This window comes from Thunnus albacares, chromosome 8, assembly GCF_914725855.1.
Source record: "Thunnus albacares chromosome 8, fThuAlb1.1, whole genome shotgun sequence".
Classification (NCBI taxonomy): Eukaryota; Metazoa; Chordata; class Actinopteri; order Scombriformes; family Scombridae; genus Thunnus; species Thunnus albacares.
The window spans coordinates 14,890,193-14,916,368 of NC_058113.1; the positions used below are offsets into that span (position 1 = coordinate 14,890,193).

Consider the following 26,176-nt stretch of genomic DNA (forward strand, 5'->3'; position numbering starts at 1 on the left):
ACAATAAATATTGTAAGGAGTAGCTGAACACAGTTAGGACTCAAGGAAGTCTTTACAATTGATTACAAACAAGTAGAGATGATGCAGTGTTTTTCTATATTTGTAACTTTGAGTGTAATTTGAAATGAATGGATTTGATAGTTCATTGAGTGCCAACATTAAACCTTTGCAGATATTAATAAACTACATGATGCCACAGGCAGGTTTTGGGTCATGACTTTTAAATGCTGCTAGATTCAGGAGCTATGGACCGATTTTGCAAATCACCCAAACAACAGCATTATGTGTACATTCCTACACTGTGACATGTAGTTTATGGAAACTTAGAGTCCTTGATATCAATGACTTGTTATTCATTGTCTTGTCGTGTGCTTATCCCTGAACACGATTATCATTCCCTTCATGATGTAAACAGCATATTGCTTTAACAAAGGATAAAAAGGCTTGTAGAGCACTAAAATATTTTGAGCTTGAGGGTTATTTTGGTTGCAGTTTAGCAGCAAACACACTGGAAATGATTTCTTACTGGTTCGAGGTCGATTCCGACAGCAGAGTTTTGAATCTAACATCACTCGATATCTTTGTCAAAAACCTTTTTTCTATCTCCGATTGGATCAGATGGAATATTCAGGTTACATTCAACGCATATTAGTCTGCGAAATAAACAATAAACGTGGAACCCCTCATCTGGCTGGTGTGAAGTTACTCAGTAATGAAACTTAACTGGCTCTGCTCGTTTTGGCTCGATGTCCGAGTGTTATGTGCTGTCGATAAGTTGTTCCATTTGTGCTGTATGTGTGTGTGGTGTGTCTCACAAAAAGCACTGAAATGAGACCCTCCCGGGGTGTGTGCTCATTGCTTTCATTTAATCTTTGCACATAAGTTGCACTGAACACAATATGGAAACCTGATCTACTTATCTTTTTTTTCAAAACATCAGTATAAATAAGAAAATGTCACTCTTAATTTCTGACATATTTAAGAGAAAAACTAGTAGTAGTTGAACTAATGCAGTTCATTAAAAAGAATTTTATCAACATCTGTGTCTAGATAACAGAGGTAGGTATTTTATCCCAGGAGATAATAGTGTAAGATTTCAGAGACATTTAATTTGGGCTTCAATTCGAGAGTATGTGGGTGGGCTGAGGTTCTGGGTGATGACAGGACAGAGATGCAGTAATGACAGAGATTTCATAATTTCTTGCCACAACACAAATCAAACTCACCCTGGTCTGGTATCTGTGCTATTATCTCTCCTGTAAAAGGGTTTATTCACCCAAGGGGGCGATTATAATGTCCCACTCACCCATTATCCACAGGGAGTTTCTCACTCTGCGCCTCTGTTTGGTGTATACTTTCTCTCCGTGTTGTCTCCCCCAATGCAAAACTTTTAAAGACTCAATCCAGATCACGCTGACCTGAGTCAGGATATGAAGATGTTTTAAATTAAGCTGTACTCGGGGAGCACATGACTATGTGTATGTGACATCATCCTGATGGGTGCAAAGGGGAAACACATGTCTTTGTTGAACTGCATGATTGGACCAAGCTGACAGTGCAGCTTCAGCTGGAGGAGATGTGTGGGTTGCTGTCTGTGTGTTGCTGTGTTGCTGGGGCGCAGCACTCAGATATATCCGCAAATTCATCACCAGTTCTTCATCAGGGGAAAGACTCCAAGCAGCTGTGGTAGAGCTATGTCCTTAGTGCATATAAAGTGGAAACCAACACTTTACAATAAGCCGTTAACATATAGTTATAAACATCAGTACTAGTATTGGCTGCTTTTGTCAGGTGGAATCATTGTATCTCCAGAATCTCCATTTTTGATATTCGATGGGTTTTGAAAGGGCTAAAAGCATAAAAGGTTGGATCATTTTTTTTATTTCACAGAAAAGCTTGTACTTCTCTAACTTATCTGAAAACATGGAAATCCCCAAACTTGGAGATACAAGCTTTCCCCTGCATAGCAATGAAAACATGGAAATCTGGACAGCAACAAAGTAATAAATTCTCTCTGGCTTGGTTGTGCTAAAGCCCTTTTCCATTTAGTAATGGGTCATAGAGCTCAGGAAAGGTTCTTTCCTTATTTCTGGTTAGCAGCTATAATCAATATTTTTCATAATAACAATGTATTAAATGAACATGTATAATGTCAAAGGCATCACTCACTGTGATGACGCTTTAGAGAATTATCATCCACTCGACTTTACAGAGTTTTATAGTAAGTTTCAACTGTTAAGCGGTTCAGCTGCAACTTTACTGTTTTGGTCCACTCTCAGCTGCTCAGCATCAAACAGTAAACAGACAGTTAGCCACTAGCTGGTGAACATAGTGGATATGATATTTCCACTATTTCCAGACCAAAAACAGAGCTAATGGAGAGTGAATATTGGACTTACATTCTCCAGATGGACAGAGACACGACTTCAAATGACTGCTAATGGTTCTCTGTAACTGCTGGATGTGGAAATAATAATAACTTCTTGCTAACAAGTTACTTAAAAAGTGATGATAGTTGTAGATGATAGTGGCCAAAAAATCAGTTAATGCAAGATTTAAAGGAACAGTTTGACAGGGATTATTTGCCTTCCTGCTGAGCATTAGATGAGAAGGCTGGTGTCAACTCTCGTGTCAATATGCTAATTATCTAGCTAGAGCCAGAACTCAATTAGCTTAGCTAAGCACAAAGACTGGAAGCAGAGGGAAAGGGCTAGCCTTTCTCTGGAATAGTGTTCAGTACATGAACGAACCTAAATCAGAATCTTCAAACTAAAACCCACAATACTGAATCAACATTGTTACTGACTGATTCAATAGAGTTTATAGCCCATTGTAAAACCACAACTTGTCGCTTTTACATTTCTGTTTGTGTGGAGATTAAACAAACATGATACAACATGTTAATTGGTGAGATAACTCTGAACAGAGCCAGACTAGCTGTTTCCAGTCTTTATGCTAAGCCAAGATAACCAGCTGTTATGTCTAGTCTAGCTTCATATTTAGCACATCAACATGAGAGTGGTATCGAAAGCAAGTAAGAAAATATCCTAAAATGTCTTACTACTCCATTAAATTCACTGATTTGTATAGCTTTAATAAACCATATTAATAAACCATGTATTAATCACTATTAAAACCATTACTAACAACCTATAATCTTTATAAGTATGTCTGCATGGGAAATTACTGCATGAAAACTAAATGTCTCCTGTTCTTTCGCGTTCAAGATAAGATTAAATATTTTTAATCTCCATCAAAAATCTCAAACAGCAGACATAAATTTTAGAGGAGCTCAGCAGGACTGAGGTGCAGCTGGACACGGGTTTGACTCGAGCTGTGAATCATCAGACAATGTGTGTGTGTGCTCATGTGTTTGTGTGTGTGCTCATGTGTTTGTGTGTATCTCTTCATTTAGACAGTGATGTCATGACAGCCGGATGGAACATGCTAGAAAATGCCAGTGCAGACTATAGACAGGATACTCTCTACTGGGGCGGTGGGAGCCAGAGGGTGGGGTGATTTGAGATGTTTGTGTGTGTGTGTGTGTGTGTATGTGTGTGTGTGTGTGTCGGAGTACCAAAATAGCATTTAGGAGAGAAACGGGATCAGTTATTTGACTTCAGAGTTCAGGGACCGTGGGGGTGTCACCGCAGATCCAAACTGCTGCTGGAGATACAAAATAAAGTGTGAGAGACACTCACACACACGGGGGGAGCCAGCGCTGAGCATTCCTGGCATTACAGCCCGCTGACAAACAATCCTAACTTTATCCAGTGCGCCGGGCCAACTGAATGGTTGCAGTGTGTAGAGTTTACCCACTGAGGGGGGCAGTGCCCAGCCCGATACTCCACTCTGTCCCCATCCAAACACAGTAATGTCTGAGGTGGAACAACTCAGTGTATCATCCTCGTCCTATAATCAATATGCCCCTGTCCTTTATTTACTAAAATCACAAAGCAAACCCTTATCGGAAATCTTATAATCTTGTGTTTTTGAGAGTAAGCAATATTTTTTTTGTTTTGGTCTCATCTTGGCCCTTAGATTCCTGCACTAAAACACAATCATAAATTCTGCCAGAAACATAAGCACAAATGTCTGCTTCTATAAATAAAAAAGGTTCTGTCAGCAAGGATTAAAAAGATTCGAAAGCACGAAATAACATCCGCCTCATACGACTATAAAAGTGATAAATGAGAACATAACAGCTCACCACCCTCCGCTCCACGGCAAAGATCAAGATCAAACTATTGCTTGTTATTTTACCACTACACACTCACACAGACACACAAGATTAAACACTACACTGTACTATACGCTATTGTTGTCTCATGCAATGACAAACGTTATGTACGTGAGTTTGAAAGTTCATTCTTGAACTTGGAAAAAGCAGCTCTCAAAACAATCTCAACACAAGGTCCATTAGTAGCAGTCCTGGAGCTTTTGATCATATTACCCCATCCTCCTGGGTTTAGCCTAGTTGTCATGGAATTACCTCTTCACTAAACACACAACTTTTCCAAAACCAAAAAACACAAGCAAAAGTGTGAGGAATGCATCAAACAGTCTTTATCTTCTCTATGGTGGCCTAAGCTGCAAACATTAGCATCCCTGGCTAACTAGCTTACTACCTAGAGTAGTGAGCCTGCGCTATTTCCAAAGGCAAGTGTCATGTTATTAGCTAAGTACATTATTTTGTGGGGTCATAAAGTACATTAGAAAAATGCCTGTTTAGGACGGTTTTGACTATAGCAGTTCCTGCCAAACCTGAGACTGTCCTCCCAAGAGAAACGACAGAACTGGTTTCAGTAAGTTTCCGAAACAGCACGTTCAAGTGACAAAGCCCACTAGCAATCGTGGTAATTATGAGGGAGAAAACAAGGAAATCAGGTGACGTTATTTTTGAGCAACAAAGTCTGTGAAAGAAGGAGTCAATACATCCATGGTAGGGGGTTGGGGGTAGATAGATGCCTCAACAAAACATCGGACTGTAAAACAGGAAAACACTGTTTCCCGTTTCCAACCGCAAATAAACACTGTTTAAATTCTTTGACCACAATCATCGCCTACCCTTAATCGTGTGGTTCTTATTGTGACCATGGCGATGGTCCCCTAAGGAAGTACTAATTTGTCAATTTGTTGTCCGTGTTGACTCAAAAGCTGAGAATGGAAGTTTATTCCTGATCTTCTGTTTCCAAGGCCAAGAATGAACTTTTCATCTTTTTTCAATCTTTTGAACAACATGGAAGAGAAATCCTTAGAGTGCTATAAAAATAGAAATACGACATTTACCGTTCCGTGACAGCTCCATCTGTTAAGGAAGATGATGTGGTATGATCAAAAGCTCCAGAGCAGTAATCAAATGCACCTTGTGGCAACAATAGCCAAATTTCCATCCAAATATATCACAAATTTCAACCAAATTTCAACCACTTCTGTTGAGCTCTTCAAGGTGAACATTTGGTAGCACAAATTTTCCAAGTACCTGTCAACTCAAAGGATGGAAAACCATGTGGAAAATGTGATGGAAATATGATATTTCTCTTTGTTTTATGTATTAATTTGAGAAAGTAACGTTACAATCCTCACAGATCTGATATTTTTGCCTGCTTTTTGTATAAGTCACATGCTTCATGTATGTCATGATTTATCTGTCGAGTCTGTCTCCTTTGCCCTTTGTCACATTTATTTTTCGTTTATACACCAACTTTTCCACTTTAGGCAAGCATTAAATATTTATTGTAATATTTCAACTTTTTTTAAAAATATTTGGGTGTTTCCACTCTCTACTCAAATTGAAAACAGTATTTCCTTCACAGGATATATCTTGAAAAGTGATCTGAAGGACTTTTCATGAGTTGATGGGCTCCAGTGATGGTTGCCATGTGAAATCCTCCTCCTCCTGGACGTCATGTGGAGCCCATCATCAAGGCCTCTTTCACTGATGTCCTCCTTTCTGCATTCCTGGAACAAGACAGGGAGTGTAATGTTGAGAGAAGGGCTTGGTTGTGCTCTTCAACACTCGTGGAGGGAGGATTGTTGTAGATCTCCATGTCGGGTTTTCGGGAGACGGGCAATGGTGGTGACTCATGTGCGAGGACCTAGGTCCAATCTGATGTGGGTTTGTTTACTCAGGGCCCAGTAAAAGTCCAAGATTCGAGTTTTCCACATGTTTCAGAGCTGCTCTTCACCCCTGCTGCTGTCTGGCTGCTCAACCCCCACAATCTGCCTCCTGCTGCGAATGACTGGGGTTATTGGCCACTAGTTCACTGAGCACATCGGCTTGATCTGGTTATAATAAATCCGTGGCTTTATGTTGATATTAATCTAAGCGAAATCATAAAATGCTCCATGTCTTGATGGTGGTCCAAGGCCATTTGAGAACTTCTGAGGATGGCAATTTCCCACTGAGAAACCAACATTTCTGTCAAACTGCATTTGTCTCTGTCTGAAACCGTGATCAGATGGAAAATGAGGCCTCATCAAAACACATAAATCAGTGATTTGTTTTGCCAGTTTATGTTTCACTTCTGAAATATATGCTTCTTGCTCCAAACCCTGTCCCTCTGCAGTACGCATCAACATCAACCATCAGGAAACTGTCAAAAAGACTATGGCAGCCTCAACCAAACTCTTCACTTGCGCTTTTTCTTCTATTTCATACAAAACTGTAAAAATGTCACAGTGCTGTTATAAAATTCAGAGAAATTACATGGCCCTCTGTGCTAACAGATTTTGATATATTATTGTTTACACTGCTGACAGACTGTCTTTTGTGCGGTTTTTAAAAATCAAAATATAAAAATGCATCCATGTTCACTACAGGCTATAAATGTCATTAACTGGCAGTAAAAGTCAAGAGAAGAATTGATTCCAGGTGCCTCTCAAGAATCCCATAATCCACTTGAATCAAATTTAAAAAGAAATAACAAGATAATGAAACCAAATCAGATGTGTTGGGAAATATATTTCTGATGGCATACAAAAATGATTCCCAAGATAAAACTGTTTCTGGTCTCTAGCAAGAACACAATGGGTTTTCCAATTAATTACTCGAGTGAATATCCAAGCATTAAACCATGCTTGTTAAACTGTCAGAGGGAGTGAGTTGTGAGCGTGTAATTACCATTGTGAGCTCCAGCTGTTTTGTTGATCATTTTAATTCTTCTCAGTCCGTTTTTATAGCGAGATATAAAACGGAGCAGTTCCTTTTCTCATGAAATCATTTTGTCTGTCCACCAAGAGTTTATTGTTCAAAGATGTGGCGTAGGCCGGGCGACCCAAGGAAGATGTTAAAAAACTTTTCCTTCATGTGATAGCTTCAGTAACTTATCATTAACTGTTATTTCAAATACCTAGCTGAGGATGTATTTTCTTATTAATAAAACAATTATATAGTTCAGATCTTCAGAGTGGGATGTTGACTTTGGTCAGTCCGTTGTGGACTTTGGCCAGTTCATTTTCCATACACTGGTTTTTATCCTGACCGGCTGAAAGTGTATGACCAGTATAAACGTGCGGATTTGGAACAACCTGCCTCATCCACTTATGTCAACCTACATCGGACACAAGCCTCTACTTTTCCAGAGGGTAAAATTATAAAATTTGGACATTGTACAGAAAGGACAAGGAGCACATGAGGTTTCAGTGTTCTCCAGCCTTCTAGTCTTTGCCAGCCTATTTAAAGCAATGGTTCAACATTTTGCTTATTTGCTTTCTTTCAGAGAGTTAGACGATAAAATTGATACCATTCTCATATCTGTCCAGTACATATAAGACTAGAGCCAGCAGCTTGTTAGCTTAGCTTACCATAAAGAAAGAAACTGGAGAGTGACTGAAATTTAAGAAGTTTTACGGGGGGTCATGTGGCGGACTTATTCTTGGCTGTAAGCAATAATTGTGTGAGGTCTTGCCATCATCGTGAGGTTGCCAAGAAAAAAGTTACTGCTCAGTCAAGCACATGGCCCATCATAAAACCGCAACTTGTTGATTATAAACTTTATATATATTTGTTTGTATACCAAATAAAGAGACGTGTTAAATAGTGAGCTTTATAGGTGCTGGTAGGTGGAGGAGTCTTTGTGCTAAACTACGCTACGCTAAGCTAATCAGCTTCATATTAACATAGCTCCATATTGACTAGACAGATGTCAGAGTGGTCTTGATCAAATAAAATGGCAAACTGTTGCTTTAAATAGAGATTTCTAGTCTTTCTCCTACAATATTTTCTTTGTTATTTTATTTTAATGGGAAATTGACAGAATCAGTATGGAGTTGTTGTTTTTTCTCTAAATTTATGGAGCCACTACTGAACTTTCTTGCAGTATTTCTCTACTGTACCAAATTCAGACCTGGAAAAGTTACAAGTGAGAGCTGCGTCACTGTCTTCCAAATCTACAGTAAAGACTGCAACACCTGTTAACTTCAGATAGGGTTACAGAGGAGCAAATATCCCTGCTCAAGTATGGCAGCCAGTTGTAACCTTTGGCTTTCACCCGAGTGATGTAACACAATAACCTGGTTTCCACAGCTCTTTGGGCACGGATATAATTAATGATTTGATTGGATAACATCGCTTTTCCTCATCTTCATAATCTTTCTGTTTTCCTCTGTTTAGTCCTTCTCCTCTCGAGGAAGGACAGATATCCTCAAGACAGATCTCCTCTTGAGGAAAGACAGATGTCCTAGATGTCCATTTCTATGGATAATTCAGGTAGATATTCTCTAGTCAGGGTTGCACAAAGCAAGCTAGAACTCAGCAGTCAAAAATAACATAAAGTGAAAAAAAAAATAGAGCAAAATGACTTTGATGTTTTAATAGAGCATACATTGATGTCATGTGATTTTTCAGGAAGGAAGTGGGAGCAGATGAGTTACGGGGTCCTGTCCTCAGAGACACCTCCTCTGCTTAGAGACTTTTTTACTTCCTGGACCCCACATACACAGAGGGTGTCTGTGTGCTGTCAGCGAACCAAAACAGAAACAAATAGACACATCATCTGTCTCCCACCTCCCCCAAAAGACACAGAAACACACCCACAGCATGCATTCACTCTCTCTAACACACACACACAGTCATTAGTATATAGCCTGACATCATCACTGGAGACCTCCTGGTCATGACATCACCCACGCATTAACAAGTCTGCTTGTGTTGACCTTGGGGTGACCTCCAAGGCCATCAGAAGGGGGTTTTTTTTCATCGGAGCTCTTGGACAGGATTCACCCGTTTCCTTTGGGTTGTTGCAGTCTCATGTGGTAGTAATAAATCCACCACAAACCTGAAACAAACACAGCTGAAAGATGTTTGGATAGCCCCTCATGCTAGGTTTTTTTTTCTTCCCATAAGCTGATTTTCTTTCTTTTGAATGTTTATTTTTGTTTTGTTCCCGATTTAACTGTTTTCAGCTCCTCCCACACGGTTCCAGCTGAGGGAAGAAATGTATAGTAAATGGTCAACTTGCAGACAAGTAGTGTATGTAATAGTGTGATCTGTCTTTTTTGTGGGGTGGGGACAAAAATCTAGAGTTAACATAGCAATAGGTAAAATCTGAATTTAAAATGGCTGACAGTCACACACATTTCTTAAAGTCCTCCTGCACTCACAAATCTGTTTTTCTTCTTGTTCCTTCAGTTGGATGTCTGAGCTTCACTGTGATGAATGATATATGTGCAAAGTTTGACACCAGAAGGCTATTTTCAGATTTATCTACTTGAGGAGGAATGTTTCTCTACACTCTCCAAAAATTTGAGTGTACATATAAACGCGATTTATGACATCACAAATTGTTTTAGGCCAATCGTGGTCCAGTAAACAACTTACACAACAATGATGTGGAAACTTGAAGCCTCCAGTGCACAAACACTGAGATTGTACTTTACAATGAAGTAGGAGACATCTTGTCAAGCAGTTACACTTTTGAAACTAAAAATATTTGATTCTGGATTTTTCAGTAAGGGAGAGAGAATTTTTAATGAGGTAATTGAACTTTTTTTGTGGAAAAACCATATTAGACCCAAATTATTATTCCGAGTATTTTATCTGGAGGGGATTTTTTTTAACATGGCTTAAATGATCTAATTAATCAGTAACATTAATTATTTGTTAACTGACTGTTCTCAGTTTGAGCTAGTTTTAAACTACAGCAGTTGGTCACTATGTTTGATCAGTTTATTAAAAATATTTATTTTTAAAAATATAAAAAGTTGTGTTAAGAGTTTTCGAATCAACCCAGCCAGGTAATACTGATAAACTGTAGCTAGCAGACAAAATACATTACATGTGTCAGAACCCATTTTGAAAACAGCTCAAAATACATTTCCGTCCACTGAAGCTTGTTCACATCTATTTTGGTTCCTACGGTGTTTGAATCTGTTCCCTTAGACCACACCACTGATAGGATACTGGTGGTAAAATGTTGGCCACTGGGACTAAAAAATATACTAATTTGATTTAGTTTTGCTCTCCCAGAAAATTGGGGGACATGTGAGAGACAGATTTGAAAAAAGGTAAAAAATTGATGCAGTAGAGGCTGAGATATTTGGGCAACCATTAGATCCTACAATTCCCATAATGCAACTTGATGGTCTTCCTGTCTGGTAATGGCCAATGACTTCCAGACCCTATAACACTGCTACAGTTGAACAAACTGTGGCCAGAGCTGATGAGCAAGAAGTGAGACAGACCTCAGTCTAACCTGAGAGGTGTGAGGAAGTGTTACGGTTCACACAGCAGTTAATTCACCCACATTACTGCTGAGGTTTGAGTCCTGTCACAAGGTTCAGTTGGTAAAGCTGTATGCTTTCACGAGTGCATTACTTGCTTTTTGCTTCACAGGAAGAAATAAATATACTGCAAATATTTTCACTCTTGTAATTCTGGAGTCTGGTTTCCATTTGGCTTCATGTCATTTGACTGTGTTGTTGTCTATTACATGAGCCATACTGGTGACTGATATTTCAGAGCTCCCCTGAATACCAGGTTGTAATTTAAGCTAAAACAAACCTTACAAGACGTGTGGATTTAGTAGTTACAGTTTTTGAATGAAGACATAAAAGCAGAGGCTTGACGTTATTGACGCATGAAATTGCAGCGTTCTTTTTTTTTGAGCCGCTCTCCCATTCATGACAGGCTGATTTGGTTGTTTATTTTGATGGATTTATCCCTCTGTGCCTCAAGCCAAAGAGGTTATGCACTTGTTTGTCAGCATAAAGCTGAGGCTCAAGCACAAGCGGAGAGAGCTCTGAGATCAAATCGCAGCCTTGGGAAGAACCACAGGATCTTTTTGCAGACACACTATACAAATGACTCAGTGTCTGTCCACTGTGCCAGTGTGTAATTGACGGTTGTGGATAAGTTATAGTACATATTTTACATATCCCTTTCCAGCTTTATGTGCCTTTAAAGGCATCAATGGTGTATTGTTTGGCTATAGGGTAAATCATTTCCTCTGTCTCATTTCCTCATAATCTGCAGTTCGGGTGACATACAATAACGGTACTTTTGTCGTTTCCAAAGCAAGTCAGGAGTTGGGTTAGACATCCTTTACTCAGTGCATAATTCAGATTTAGTTTGGTTAGTCATTTAGTTATTTTGGTTGGATTGTGTCTAACGGTGGCACCACCGGTTATTTTGGTCAAACATAGTCTAAAGGTGGCACCACCAAAACAGTTTTGGATATGGCAGATTTGGCGTGTGTGTGTGTGTGGCAGTAAATAGAGACTTAGAGACAGCTGAAGGTACAACGATGTCCTTAAAGTCTTTGGGTGGTCCAACCTCTACGGGAAGGTTTCAGCCTACTTTCTTGCGAGCGCCAACACCAAACAGTGGTCATTATTAGCAGAGAAACCAACCCCACCAGGCTGGGAATACCTTCCTGCCAACTGCAGATGTGCAGAACGTCTAAACAATTCTCCCACTCTGTTTTGACATGCTCTATTACAGGTTCTGCATCCTACACCAGATACAGAAAAAAATTGACAGCTAAATGAAATCATTCATTTTCTGGTCTGATGTCATCCAAAAATTGCCATAATTGCCCAGGCCTGGCGTCTCTGGTCTGTGACTGGCAGAGACACCAACTCTGGGCGAGGTGCACAGAGAGGAAAGTAAGACTGCTGGATGTTCCCTGTTGGATCTGCATTAACTCTTTGTCTGTTAAAACATGTGGGACGTACGGTGAGAGAATGCAGGACCACTTTCCTCTGTCTGCTTGGAAAGCTCGACCGACAAAGTAGTACGCCTTTAACTTTCTACCGCAGTCAGATGCAAAGACAAGATAGGACTTGATGTGGTCAGAACCCGAGAGACTAATGACAGACTCTCAAACCTGGCAGCAGAAGCTCAGGGTGCTTCGGTGCAGCGTATGGGAATGCACACAGATGCAGTTATGTAACCATATAGAGCCTGAGCGCCCCCAGGAAATCAGGCTGAGGAGAGATTCATCGACTTCACAAAAAAACAGGAACCTGCTCCTTTCTGCAAAACCATTTCAACTGTCTCAAAGGATACAAATATTTCTTTTCCATGTCTGCTGTTGTGTGTGTACATCTGAGGTGGAGACACAAATTATTTACTTAACCCTAAATTATATTAGATTAGATGTACTTTATTGTGCCAGAGGGAAAGTTTGACTTGGGCAATAGTGCTGCACAGAGCAGTAATCAACTTCAACTACAATACTTTGCCAATAGAACAGTACAATGATACACCGAGGACACAATAATAAATAAGCATACAGCAAAATAAAAAAGATATGTAAAATATTGCACATGCTTTGTGATATAAAAGATTTAATTCTTCCAGTTCATCGTTTTGATTATGTAGCCTGCAACGTTATTGCTTTGGTTCACTCTTACCACTCTCCTGCATGCCATTTCTAGATGCAGACAGCTGTTTTCAGCAAACAAGCTATAAAAATCTGCAGTATGTTACCTGCCAAGCATCAAACCAAACGCCTCACCAACAATGTTAGTGACTGGCTGGTAAATATAGTTGAGCACTTAACAGATAAAGAGACAGATATCTAGCGCAGGAGTTGGTGAAAACCAAACCAGAGCTGTTGCTATATGTCTGCTGGATGTAAAAATAGGCAACTATTTGTTTGCCATATCAACTTAAAAGATGATCATATGTTGTGTTTATAGCTTGTTCTGCTGCCCTAAAGTGCCCCAAAAATCCGTTTTTGCAGGTTTAAAGTATCAAAAGTAAAAGTGCTCATCATGCAGCAGAATGGACTCCATATTATTATAGATTATATTACTAGATTATTATTACTGATACACACATGTGTGAGTATCATTTTACTGCTGTTGTTGGTTTGTTTGTATATATTAATGTCATAATCTATAAAGGCCTTAATCATAAATTAATCATGTGTTTGTGTGTAAAATTGTAATATGAAACATTAGTTGTCAAATAAATGCAGTGGTGTAAAATCTGCAATATTTGCCTCTGAAATAATGCAATAATTATAATATAATTAAATAATTAGAATGTAGTAGCTGAAATAGCATGATATGGGAATACTCAAGTAATGTACAAGTACCTAAAAACTGCACTTAAGCAGAGTAATTGAATTGTTTTCCACAATGGCTCCTTTGTAACTGGCAAATAGATTGAGGGAAAACCAGTAAGTCGGAATATTTTTCATTTTGCATTCACGTCATCAGCGCTTCTTAAAAAAACTTTCTTCCGTGCATTAGCCTAAATTAAGGTGGAACAAGGTGTACTTACACAGAGTTCTCTTCTTAAGAGTGAAGAGATCAGACAGTTTGGGAAAGAGGTCAGAGGTTGCAGCAGCTCTTTTTCTTCATCCTCTGCTTTTCCTACCCAGAGCCCCAAGCTGAAGGGTTTAGTACACAGTGTTAGAGGATGTTGCGGGCTGATCTTGATCACTGGTTCTTCCTCTTGGCCTGCTTCCCCTCTTACCTCACGGTGACCTGTCCCACTTCTCGAGTTGGCACCTGCCAGACAAAGTGCTGTCTTCAGGGAGGGAGGCAGGGACGGGTTACACACTCAGCCTGTTGTGTAAGAACGGTGTAAAGAGATAATACTCTTTGCTCAAGACAAGCTCTTAACCTGTACTTTCACCTGCCGTCATTAACACAGTTATCTTCAAATCCCTGCACAAAAGAACAAGACTGTCACAGTTTGCTCTCAGATTATTGGGATATGCTTCATCTTTTAGGGATTTAAATCTGAATACAGTGTTGTACAGAAAAACAAGAACACTTACACTTTACCTTTAGGGCAGACATTTAACTTTTCCAGCCAATACTGCTCTGTAATGATATACAATTAAGTTAGAGCATTGCTGTCTACATAAACTGTGTCCATATAAAATGTTGGGTATGCGTACATTTCTAGACAGAGAATCCAAACCAATTAAAACCTGACGTCTTTACCCCACTTATATTTGATATAACTTCAGTAACAAACTGTTGGAACTTGTCCTTCATGGCCTCGCTTTCCACAGCTCTACACACATCCAGCAGCAGGAACGTCTCTGAGATTTGAACTGTAGCAAGGCTCAGTTCCCGATGGACTGGGGGAGTAAAAGCTTAATGCCTTAAAGTTCTGGGAGCATGTTTCCCCAGAAAAGATATTTCCTATGAAAACAGTCTGTAAGTGATTGCTTCCAAGAAGTTGTCAGAGATGAGATATAAACACATTTTTACTAGCATACAAAAGGACCTTGTCAAAAGCACTTGCTGGAGTATTTTCAAGTCATTTCATTCTCTGAATGTTTGTTTAACTGACCTCAGCTAACTCACTGTATACACCACAGGATTCAAAGGAGGACTGACCAGCAGAGACTAGTGCAATTAAAGGCTCAAGACATTTTAAAATAATATCATTCCAGTTCAATATTATCACTTCAAACACTGAGTGTCTCTGCGTTTCTTGGAAAACAGCTCCACAGTGTCAATATTCATACTTTTACACTAAATCTTTCTGCAGTCAAGTTCCTTGAAAAGAAAAAGAAAAAAGAAAAGAAAAAGGTGGGCTACATTATTTAAAAAGCTCTCCAGAGTCTGCACTACACAGTTTTTTTCTAATTTGCACAAAGCTTCCTCTAAAATTATAGGGTGCACCAGAGATGGCCTTGAAAAAACACAAAAGCTGGTACAAGGTCAGTTGTTTCAAAAGAGAAATAAGAAATGAATTCTCATAAAAGGGTCTGATAAGTTGGTTTGTGGAGTTACCTGGACTGTAAAGTTACACAATAGCACCATCTGGTGGTTGTAACTCATAAACAAATCCAGATACAGTTTTTTTTTTTTTGTAAGTGAAAGTGAAAATCTCTATTCTGCTTTTCCGCATCTGCAAAGACTCTAAACATAAAAATGCAGACGATCGTTTTAGTTCAAACGTGGTGGAGTTGTGGGTGAAGTAATACATATGTAGTAAACTGTGATCCAGGGTCAAGTTGCTCTTTGGCACAGAAGCAGCTGGCGCTGGTGTGCAAATAACTGGAGTGCACACTGCGCCCTGCCTTCAATTTGGAAAGATTAATCATTAGACAGTGACCTGGTTTGAGTTGAGAACCAACATCTTACACACACACACACACACACACACACACACACACACACACACACACACACACACACACACACACACTTGTGATATAATGCAGCCAAAAATACAGATAAATATGGACAGAATATGGAGCCGCTAATAAAATTATAAAATAAAAAAAACTCAAAGTTAAATTTGGCTGCTTGGATCGTGCATATGAGGACGCATTTTAAATGTCTGAAACACAGTTTAAATGACTTTGAATGAATCATCTCATATTGTAGATTTGTGTTGTCCCATGTGTCTACTACAGTGTCTATATTTTTAGTTGTTGTCACGTGTCGTGGTGGTCAGCTGGGCTCCTGCAGCAGGACACGCCTCTGGGCTGAATGGAGTGCGCCGTGCGTAAAGTCCGATCTGCAGCGGATCCAAACTTTTTATTTCATTTCTCGGTTTTTATTGAGTATCCAATCGACGTTATTCTTTCGCGCAAAGCCGATTAAATGCAGCGATGACGCGAGAGGAAGATCTCATCCGGATTGCAAAAAAACTGGACAAGATGGTGTCTAGAAATAACACGGTGAGATTGTATTTTGACACCCACAGGTGGCGCGTTGTCCTGCCACCTCGTGCCGCGCAGAAGGCCCGTTTATGTCTCCTCTGAAAATGACGTTTTTGGTTTCCTACAGGTTTATGAAGGGGATATGTTTGATTTCCACTGAGTCAGAGTATTTGTAAAGTTTGCACAATTGTAACATGAGCCTGAGTGTACGGTGACAAATGGTCAACAGGTGTTTGGCGCGGGTTTGTATAGATCCCGCTTGCAGAACGTTTTAGTACCCAAGTGTGCTGCGTGTTATGGGTCAAGATTTGTCAACTTCTCGGCTGCTTTTTGCAAATCGTTTGCTGGTTGTCATATTAAACAGTAACTCACGTACACAGCAGAAAGTAAACAACGCGGCCTGTGGGCAAGGTCGTGTGTGTTTGTGTGTGTGTGTGTGTGTGTGTTGTGACTGAATCTGCAACCAGGATGTTGTTTCATGGCGCCCTCGCACAGTTACAGTGCCGTAAATGATAACGCGTTAGTTCATAAAAACGTATGAAAACTTGGCCCATGATCAGAATAAAGCAGACAGATACAGAAAACCTCATGGAATGCTTAATTTAATTTATTATTTGGTTTTATTTAAGAGTATTTTTGTCTAATTTGCAGATGAAAAATACAGAAGTGAAACTGTTACTGATTACTTAGTTTTTGGTTTCCTTTTAAAATGTTCAAAATTGCATGCAACTAATTCTGTATGTAACTCCGTTATTACACATTTATGTATAAATATGTTTGGCAGATTTAAGGATTTAGAGGTGAGAAGTCTAAATAACGTGCTGTGACTTCGTGTGTGCAGGAAGGTGCCATGGACCTGCTGAGGGAACTGAAAGGATTCAATATGACACTCAAACTTCTCCAGGTAGACTCTCTCTCTCTCTCTTACACACACACACACACACACACACACACATACACACAATATATATATTCAACAGGAGTGCATTATATTTGGTTAGTGTACAGTTTTAACATTGTTAGTAGGAAGCGCCTCACATCAGCATGTGAATTAAATTAATGATTACTGAAGCTTAAATAGTATATATTTATGTATGTGTTTTAGGAAACAAGGATCGGCATGTCGGTGAACGGTATCAGGAAGCACTGCACAGACGAGGAAGTCATTGCTTTGGCAAAAGTCCTCATTAAAGACTGGAAAAGACTTCTGGGTACTTAACTTTGTAGATACATGATTTATCAAGCAGTTAAAGGGGACCTATTATGCTTTTCCTTATTTTCAGTCATATATATATAATGTTACAATGTCAGATGTTTATATTAAATGTGGCCATAGTGTCAAATAATGAAGTAAACATATGTAAAAGTAGTAAGCAAAAAGCACCAGCTTCAGACTGCTCTGAAAGCTCGGTTTCCAACGGTTTTTTCTTCTTTCAGCCCGAGCTGATGTCAACTTGTGACGGATTTCTTTATATGGTCATCTGCCACAGGCACAGCGGAAGGTCACTGCTCCACTCCGCTAACATTATGGCGTTTTTCATTGTTTTGGGGGTAGTCACGCCGAGCCATGACTCGAGTCGAGCTGGCACGCTGTGAGTGTTTTTCCATTACACGGCAGGCAAAGAAAATAAGTTGTTTACCTGTTGGAGTTGTGCTGGTCGTCTGCAGCTCCTCATCAAACATCATCATCACTGTGGCTGTTTCTGCTTTTACTATTTCTCCCTTATTTCTAACTGATCTGCTGAGCTAACAGCTACAAATATCTCCATATGTTGTTGTGTCGACCAGTTTTTAACGCCTCTAAACGGAGCTCTGCTAATTTGTTGAGGAATATGTTTTATTTCCTGTAAATTCTTCACAATAAAAGTCTCCTGTTATTTAGTAATTTAAAGCTTTTAAGCTTTTAATTTGGAGCAGTAAAGCAGGAAATGTTGGGTTTGCATCAGCAGTGACTTAACATGACTCTGATATGGCTGCCCCTCGGCAGGCTTCTGGAAAGCTGGCCAATCAGAACAGAGTAGGCTCATTTGGGGGGCGCATTAAAGAGACAGGAGCTAAAACTGCCTGTTAAGAGACAGGCTGAACTGTGGGGCTGCATAAAGGGCCAGTAAAAGATAAATAGGTTTTTTTGAACTGTGAATCATGCAAAGCTACTCAACTGGAGTCCCAGAATAAAAATATAGAGCTGGAAATGAACATAATAGGTCCCCTTTAAATAGTCATTTGTACAATAAATACATCAGTGAGCTGCATGATTTGCTGATATGATTCCCCCCCCCCCCCCCACCCACACACACACAGACTCTGGCCATTCTCACACTGACAAAACAGCCGAAATGAAGAATGGTGTTGACTCCAGCAAAACAGCAGCATCTCCGAACAGATCACCCTCTGAGACGCAGAGCAGGTCAGTGCTTTCCCATTTGCTGCACAGAAACTGCACACGCACAGGTAACGTGACATTTAACACAGAGCATTATGAAGACTAGATCTGCTCAGTATCAGAATACCTCCAACATCTGTCCACTGTCAGACCCACAGGGGTTAGTGTGGCCTGATTGCTTTAGGGGAAACTCTGGGTCAAATGGTGAGATGTTTATGAAAGAAAGTGTCAGGATGTTTCAGTGCTGCAATTCTTGTAGCCTACCCAGCAATGAGCTAATAATTATTTGAAAATGATGTAATTTCATGTAAACACATTTGTTTGTTTATTTCCCATGGGGACTTTAGAAAAAGAATCACCACTCTCTTTTAATTCTTCTCTTTTTCATTTCCTGTATTGAATCAATTAGAGATGCAGGTTGCACTGTTTATACCTCTCATGTATTGGGGTAACATTCAAGCCACAGTGGTAAAAATCAGTCTCACTGAAAGATAATTACCCGGTGATGTTTGAAAAACTCAGAGGGTCGTTAAACAAAACTCTCTGCTGTTTTGAAGGTATTTCCAGGATCCTCAAAGGCTCCTCTAACCATCTGGATAAGATAAGATATTCCATCCGCTGAACAATACAAAAGTTTTTTAATCCATTTCTCAAGTTGTCACTGTTTCCTTTCCATCTTTGTTTGGATTGAGAGTCACAACTTGGGAGGACCTTCTTTTATCTTCTTTTGTCCTTCAGAGAAAAACGTGCTCAGCTCTGTGACTCGAATGTAACACTAATGCTGATACAGGAAAGGCACAAGGTTGTATTCCCCCCCCCCCCCCCCCCCCCCCCCCCCAAAAAAAAGGACTCAGAGAAAATATAAAAGAAGCAAATTTCAAGGTGTTTTGGTTTTATTGAAAAAAGTCAATGTCAAGAGTAGGCCAATGTCTTGAATTACCGAGGATTTTACTCAGCACGAAGAACAGATAGAAAAGAACCAAAATCAATAAAGATGTCAGACTGTCAGCTAACTCAGTTAAAACAGATGGTTCTGTTGTGAGCACTTGGGTATTACTTTGATCAAATTAGGACATCTGAAATTTACCTTAAAGTCATTTCTGTTCTGGAGGCCGAGATTTGGCAAATTTTCAAAGTCATTTTCAAGGCAGATATGTTTACAAGTGCAGAAACAGGATATTTCTAAAGAGGCTATGAAAGTGGTTATATGCTTTAATGTGGAGTCACTTGAAGTGCTTGATTCTCTTCTAAGTTGACAAAAAACATAATATATGTTTTCTGTCTCTTGAACAGAGGCCAAAATGAAACTTCCTTTGTTTCTGTTAGTCACAGGAGACTGGACGTCAAGCCGAAACACAATTTAGATCCTGACAAAAAACACTCCGATAAAAACAGAAAAGAAAAACACGACGACGAGCACAAAAACAAAAAGAGACACGCAGACGACCCCAGGGATGAAAAGCACCTGGATGGAAATGAAAAACAGGGGCAAGAAATCAGAAAAGAGAAGCATTTAGAAGAAGCCAAAAAGCCAAGAACTGGAGAGGATCCCCAGCTGGAAATAGATAAGAAACAGAAGCATGACCTTCAGAGTGAGAGACACAAGCCAGAACCAAGGAAAGAAAGATCACTGGAGGAACCAAAAAAGATAAAACAGGTGGAAGAACTCAGAAAGGAGAAACACCTTGAGGAGGGCAAGAAGCACTGCTATGCAGATGACATGAAGAAGGACAAACACAGAGAAGAGAGCAGACACAAGAGGCCGATAAACACACCGCGACCACCGAGTGAGCCCCAGAGAGACAAACCTGCAGACGTTCACAAACCAATATTTGAAAGGTGAGAAAGGTGGAGGCCCAAAACTTGATTAGATCAATAAGACCCTGCAGAGGTTCAGATTGAATTCTTCATTTCAGGAGAGGAGTCTTGGACAGCAGTGTTCTCTATCCCACCCGGTTCCCCTCCCCTCCTCGACCTGCTCGGCCTCCCCTCCCAGTCAAACGCCCCTCTGTGGACGTGAAAAAAGACAGGTCGGGACACTTGCACCGCATGAGCTGAAGAGCATGATAGACTGACATGTTCCTGCTGATAGTGCATGACACAACAGTTTCTGAGTTACTCATATGAACTGACATTTGTTCCCACAGTGTGTTTACTGGACACAAGGGCTAACCGGATACTCGCTGTGCATGGTGCATGCTGTGATGGGTCGTTCAGGTGTGTGAGGATTTTGTATTTGTTTGAACCGCATGCTGCATCGTCTGGGCTTCTTGATGTGATCTTGACTCTGATCTGTCCTGTTGTGACATTTGTTCAGGAGGGACAGTAAAGATTCTTCCTCTGGACATCCTCGTCCTCACGCTCCTCGGTCTGCCTCTCCCCCGACGAGGCGACCTTCGCTGGAAGTAAAGAAAGAGAGGTCAGGCATGTTTATGGTTACGTGCACGGATGTTTGTGAATGATGGCGGAGTGAGTTTAGACTCAAATGTTGATTTTCACATCAGGAAAGTTCCACCGGACTCCAACGCTCCGATTGCACCCCTTTCTCTTCATCCTCCACCACCAAGGTCAGGTCATGCTGCATCACAGTATTTGCTGATAATATTCACTCATCGTGAAGTGATTCAACTCAAAAAGGTGTCTTTGCATTTAGAAAAGAGCCTCCAGACCCCAACGCTCCTCTTCCTCCACTCCCGTTTCATCTTCACCCTCCTCCTGCGCCAAAGCGGACATCCCTGGATGGGAAAAAGGAAAGGTGTGGATCAGAGGAGTTTCTCATTACAAACTGCATGTAGTCACTGTTTTGGAGGAATATTTTGGAAAAAAAAGGTCTGAAATTTCATTTGGACATTTCTTCTCTGCTTTGAATCCTTGTGTTGTTTGCCACAACAGGAAGGAGTCATCAGACTCTAAACCTCCTTCACAGAAGAAGACGTCAGATCATGTGAAGAAAGACAGGTCCGGGATCTGTGAATTATTTTGTCTTTTGTTCGTCCTTGAAAAGTGACTTTGCTGTTGCAAACATGTGATGCATGTTAGAGACACGGAAATTAGTAGCACAGTTATTTAATGTGCCGTGCTTCTAGAAAAACTTTATTTTCACTTGGCTACAAAGGAAAGACCACATAATAAGGATTGGGACTGTTGTTGAGCCAAAAAAGTCTTGAATTTCGGTTAATTTGAACCATTTTGACATATTTTTGCACTAAAGGAGAAGCTTTTTGGCCTTTTTGGTTTTTGTGACATATTATTTGGAGCCCCTGGATAGTCACATCTTTAGCTCAACTGACTGTAAAAAGAACAAAGCTTGTGTTGGTACCAAGACTGTTTTCTTCTTGCAGGAAAGACTCATCGGATAGCAAAGTGTCTAAAAAACACTCAGTGGAAGCCAAGAAAGAAAGGTTGGAGAGTCATAAGTGTGAAGCTCCTTTGGAACAGGTCTTTGTTGGTTTTTAGTGCCTGAGGAAGTGTGCCTGATTTTACTGTCACTGTCCATTGCTGGATTTGTTACAGAATCATACAAATGTTTCCTTTTGTCAGGAAAGATTCGTCTGACTCTAAGCCGCCACTTCCCAAAAAGCCCAGTTTGGATGGCAAAAAAGAAAAACACAGGTGTGCAGGAGCAGGAAAATAAATGATTCCACTCTACAATATATTTTAATCTGCACTGCTTCATATCTGACATAACCCAAAGTGTGTGTTTTTAGCCATGCTAGCAGCGTGGCTCTGGGGATTGCTGTGTTGGTCTGTTAAGTGAAATTTCTTGACCACAATTTGGTACATATCTTCAGTCATAATCTCTCCCCTGATTATTTTGGTGATCCTCAGACTCACAGAGCCGCTAACATGGCTGTCGACTCTTAGCTTTGTCTCAGCTCTGTTGCTCTCTTGTTGCAGGAAGGACTCCTGTGACTCGAAGGCTGGTCAACCCGTGAAACGTCATTCAACTGACTCCAAACCTGACAGGTAGGACTGGTATGAACTGCTTTATATCTCATTCATAATTGTAAATTAATTTGTAACAAACTTTGGTGATGAAAACTTATTTACTGAAAATGTCATAATATTTAGGCGAGAATCCACCGATTCAAAGAAAAGCAGCTCACCTCCAGCAAAGAAGCTAGCAGGTGAAAGGTAACAGAGCAACATTTTTCACACAACTACAAGTTTCACAGCTTTTTTTAAATGGATAACATACAATAATAATGTTGACTTTGTGTTATAGGAGAGAGTCTCATGGCTCTAAGACCTCTCAGCCTGCACCTCCACAGAGGAAGCCATCAACTGACAGCAATGAAAGGTATTTTAGTATAAAAATATCACCTACTTTTTTAGCTAAGTCATTTTCTTAAATATAAGATTAATGCTGATTGTTTTGAGTAGGGAACAAGTGAATTTTATCTTCCAGTGTTTGAAAAAACTTCAAATACAAGCTATACTAAATGTAACTTAAAACAAGTTGTAATTCTGTGCAGCCTTACAGTGTGTTGCAATGACAGCATTAATTTTGTAAATACTCTCATATCAAAACATGGTCTCAGTGGGAATATTTCACAGCGCTGTTTGGCAACACTCAGTTCAAAGCAACATTCCTGCACTTAAGCTGCACTAATCAATATTTTGATGGTAAATTATTACCAGACTGCAGATACTCTCAGTTCAACAGATTATTGCCTTTCAGTGCAGTCTTATGGCTTTATGGCCCACAACTTCACAAGTTCACAATCTCCCTGCCCTTATCAACCCCGTCTCTAGCAGCAGGCAGCTGTTTTCAGTGAAAACGCTCTGATAAACCCACTGTACACTATCTGCCCAGCACAAACAACAGATGGGCAAAGTTAGAGACCACTTGGTGAACATAGTGGAGCATTGAGCTCCTCGAGAGCCAGATATTTTTCTCAGGAGTTGGTGGAGAACAAAACAGAGCTAAAAGGAGAGCAAAAATTTGACTTATACAAATCCAAATGAATATTTATGTTATTCAGTCTCTGCTGGATGTGTAAATAGACAATTATTTGCTAACATGTCATTTTTATAGTTTTATTTATCAAGATTTAATATCATTGTAAAAATGTTTTCAATAATCTTCAGTAAATTCTATGCTGATCCAGAAAAAGATAGACATGGTGCTCTGGTATGTCCTTTTCTCCAGAAAGAGCAAAACTGATGCAGCTAAAACTCCCACCACCCCGACCAGCCCCATGTCGCCTGGCTTCAGCTCTGCCGGGGGCCCGCTGTCGCCTCACCTGGCGACTGGAGACTCCATCAGAGACAAATGCATCGAGATGATAGCAGCTGCCCTGCGCACAGACAGTGAGGCTTAAATTACACTCCATCACAGCAGCTAATGTCTCTATATGCTCACTTAAACAGATTCAATAAAGAACACACATGAATATCACTGCAGCGTGCAGATTAACATGAATGTTTCTTTTTTCTCACAGACGACTACAGAGACTTTGGAACTAACTGTGACAGCATGGCGGCAGAGATTGAAGATCATATCCTTCAGTGTAGTTAAATATTTGCAGTGATTGTTGGTTTGACAAATGGAAAGCATCCCATTTGACATTATTAGTATCATCAGATACACAGTGGAATGAATTCTTCCTTGACTTTGTGGTTGCACTTATCTACCAGGAGATTAAGGCCACTGATATGAAATATAAGAACAGAGTGCGCAGCCGCATCAGCAACTTAAAGGACCCAAAGAACCCTGGGCTTCGCAGAAACGTCCTCGCAGGGAGCATCGAGTTAAGCCGCATCGCCACCATGTCTGCTGAGGTATAGTGTGCTGAAACACCTTTCATGTTGCTGTAGAGAGTAATACAACTCAATTATCTTCCCATCACACTTGCTGTCTTCTAGCTCATCCTAATTCCGCCTTTCTGACATTTCAGTTCTGCTTTCATCTTTTCTTACTTGACTCCGTCCCTTCTGCTCCTTTTTTCTTACATCTCTGTCTGTATGTAGGAAATGGCCAGCGACGAGCTGAAACAGCTGAGGAACGTTCTCACCCAGGAAGCCATCAGGGAGCACCAGATGGCCAAAACTGGTGGCACCACCACTGACCTGCTGCAGTGCGGCAAGTGCAAGAAGAAGAACTGCACCTACAACCAGGTACATACACACATTCAGTGACAGAGTGGTAGCTGGTATTTTCAGTCAGGTTAGACAGTGGGAATAAAATAAATTGGTTTTTATTCTGTATTTCGAGAGTAATTAATCTGTAATATGTAGAATTTTTAAAATGTCTTCATATGCTTGTTGCTCTCAGCAGTCAAAGAGAGGCCAATGGTCAGAAGTGCAAAAGGAAAACAAGAAATGTATTTATTTTGTTAAGATTTTTGTTAAGAAGTATATTTTTAGGGCTGTACGATGCAAAGACTGGTCAGTTTATTAACACTGATTTTTATTTTGTGTGTGTGTGTGTGTGTTCTAGGTGCAGACACGCAGTGCTGATGAGCCAATGACCACATTTTGTCTGTGTAATGAGTGTGGTAACCGCTGGAAGGTAAGTCTCCTCCTCCTTCACCTTGAGCTCAATATGATGTCTTTGTTCTAAGTTTTATCTTGATGTCTGATGCTTTTGTAATCTTTTTTCTAAATTTCAGTTCTGCTGATGCCTTCCAGGTGAAACCACAATTATTTTTGAGCATTTTGAACTTCATATTTTCTATAATGGGAGGGAAGGGAGTTCATAAATGATTGCAGCTAGTGATTTTTTTTTTTTTTTTTTAGAAATAGTTATATTCTTACACTTTTTACTTGAATTTCTGAGATTTTTAAGCATGTGCTAATAATCAAGGTTTGCTTTATATGGAATTGAAGCCTGAACATGAATGTCAGTTCAATGACTGAGTCATGAAATCAACCCATTTGGAACACATCAATAATAATCACGGTGCTGTCATGATGGAAAGACTATCATAATCCAGTTCATATGCTGTGTCATATTATAGCCGTTCACTTTGTATATATCAAATTCCAATAAACTGCATACATTATCAATATGATGTTGATATGATATGATATTATATGATGTCATGTTTTTAAACAATTTTGACAATCAGTCATATTACGTTATAGTTTGCATCTAAGTATAGTTTTTTAAATTATTTTTTCAATATTGTTTTTGTCAATGTATTTGGGCACAATTAGTGGGAGTTATTTGATTATTTGCATTCTTATCAGTATCTAGTTTTACAAAATGATTCCAATGAGAACATAGAGACCGAAAATGAACCGAGAAAATACACACACACACAAAAATTGCATTGCAAAGATTGCAAGACATACAACTGGTATATTAATTACTATAAATTAATCTGTGGTATTAATCATTTTGCACAGATAAATATACATCAAAAGAAAAAATGTATATGTTGCAGCACTGTAAACACACAGTAGATGGCAACAATGCATCGTGCCGCCAAACACAGGCAGCATCAGTTCCCACAATTAAATATTTTTCTCCTCAGGTTACCAACCACAAATTAGATGCTTCTTGTTAGTGCCGGTCCAACAGGCTGGTGAAGCCAGAGGGAAGTGCTGCTGAACACTAAACGTGACAGTATTAAAGCCGTTCAGCAGCATTCAACAATACAAACCTCTTTCCTGTACACTGTTGAATCTTATATTTACATGTTTACTCAAGCGTTGTGTCTTGAGCAATGTGCAAATGATACTCCCTCAATCATGTTTTTCTATT

General features: G+C 39.8%; 1 protein-coding gene across 2 annotated transcripts; it reads left to right on the forward strand.

Moving 5' to 3' along the window:
• Window positions 1-15,859: 15,859 nt before the first annotated feature.
• Window positions 15,860-25,476, forward strand: tcea3 (transcription elongation factor A (SII), 3). Of its 2 annotated transcripts, XM_044359544.1 has the most exons (21): window positions 15,860-16,100; window positions 16,924-16,986; window positions 17,188-17,293; window positions 18,384-18,489; window positions 19,792-20,304; window positions 20,382-20,495; window positions 20,783-20,884; window positions 20,970-21,032; window positions 21,119-21,220; window positions 21,358-21,423; window positions 21,807-21,866; window positions 22,006-22,077; window positions 22,363-22,431; window positions 22,537-22,599; window positions 22,691-22,765; window positions 23,618-23,778; window positions 23,910-23,966; window positions 24,095-24,249; window positions 24,439-24,585; window positions 24,908-24,979; window positions 25,080-25,476. In XM_044359544.1, the coding sequence occupies exons 1-21, from the start codon at window positions 16,032-16,034 to the stop codon at window positions 25,086-25,088; spliced, it is 2,244 nt and encodes a 747-aa protein (XP_044215479.1). In that variant the 5' UTR covers window positions 15,860-16,031; the 3' UTR covers window positions 25,089-25,476. The 2 variants fall into 2 exon arrangements, with proteins under 2 accessions (XP_044215479.1, XP_044215480.1); XM_044359545.1 differs by lacking the exons at window positions 19,792-20,304; window positions 20,382-20,495; window positions 20,783-20,884; ... (2 more) ...; window positions 21,358-21,423; window positions 21,807-21,866 and having other exon boundaries at window positions 15,865-16,100.
• The last annotated feature ends 700 nt before the right edge of the window (window positions 25,477-26,176 follow it).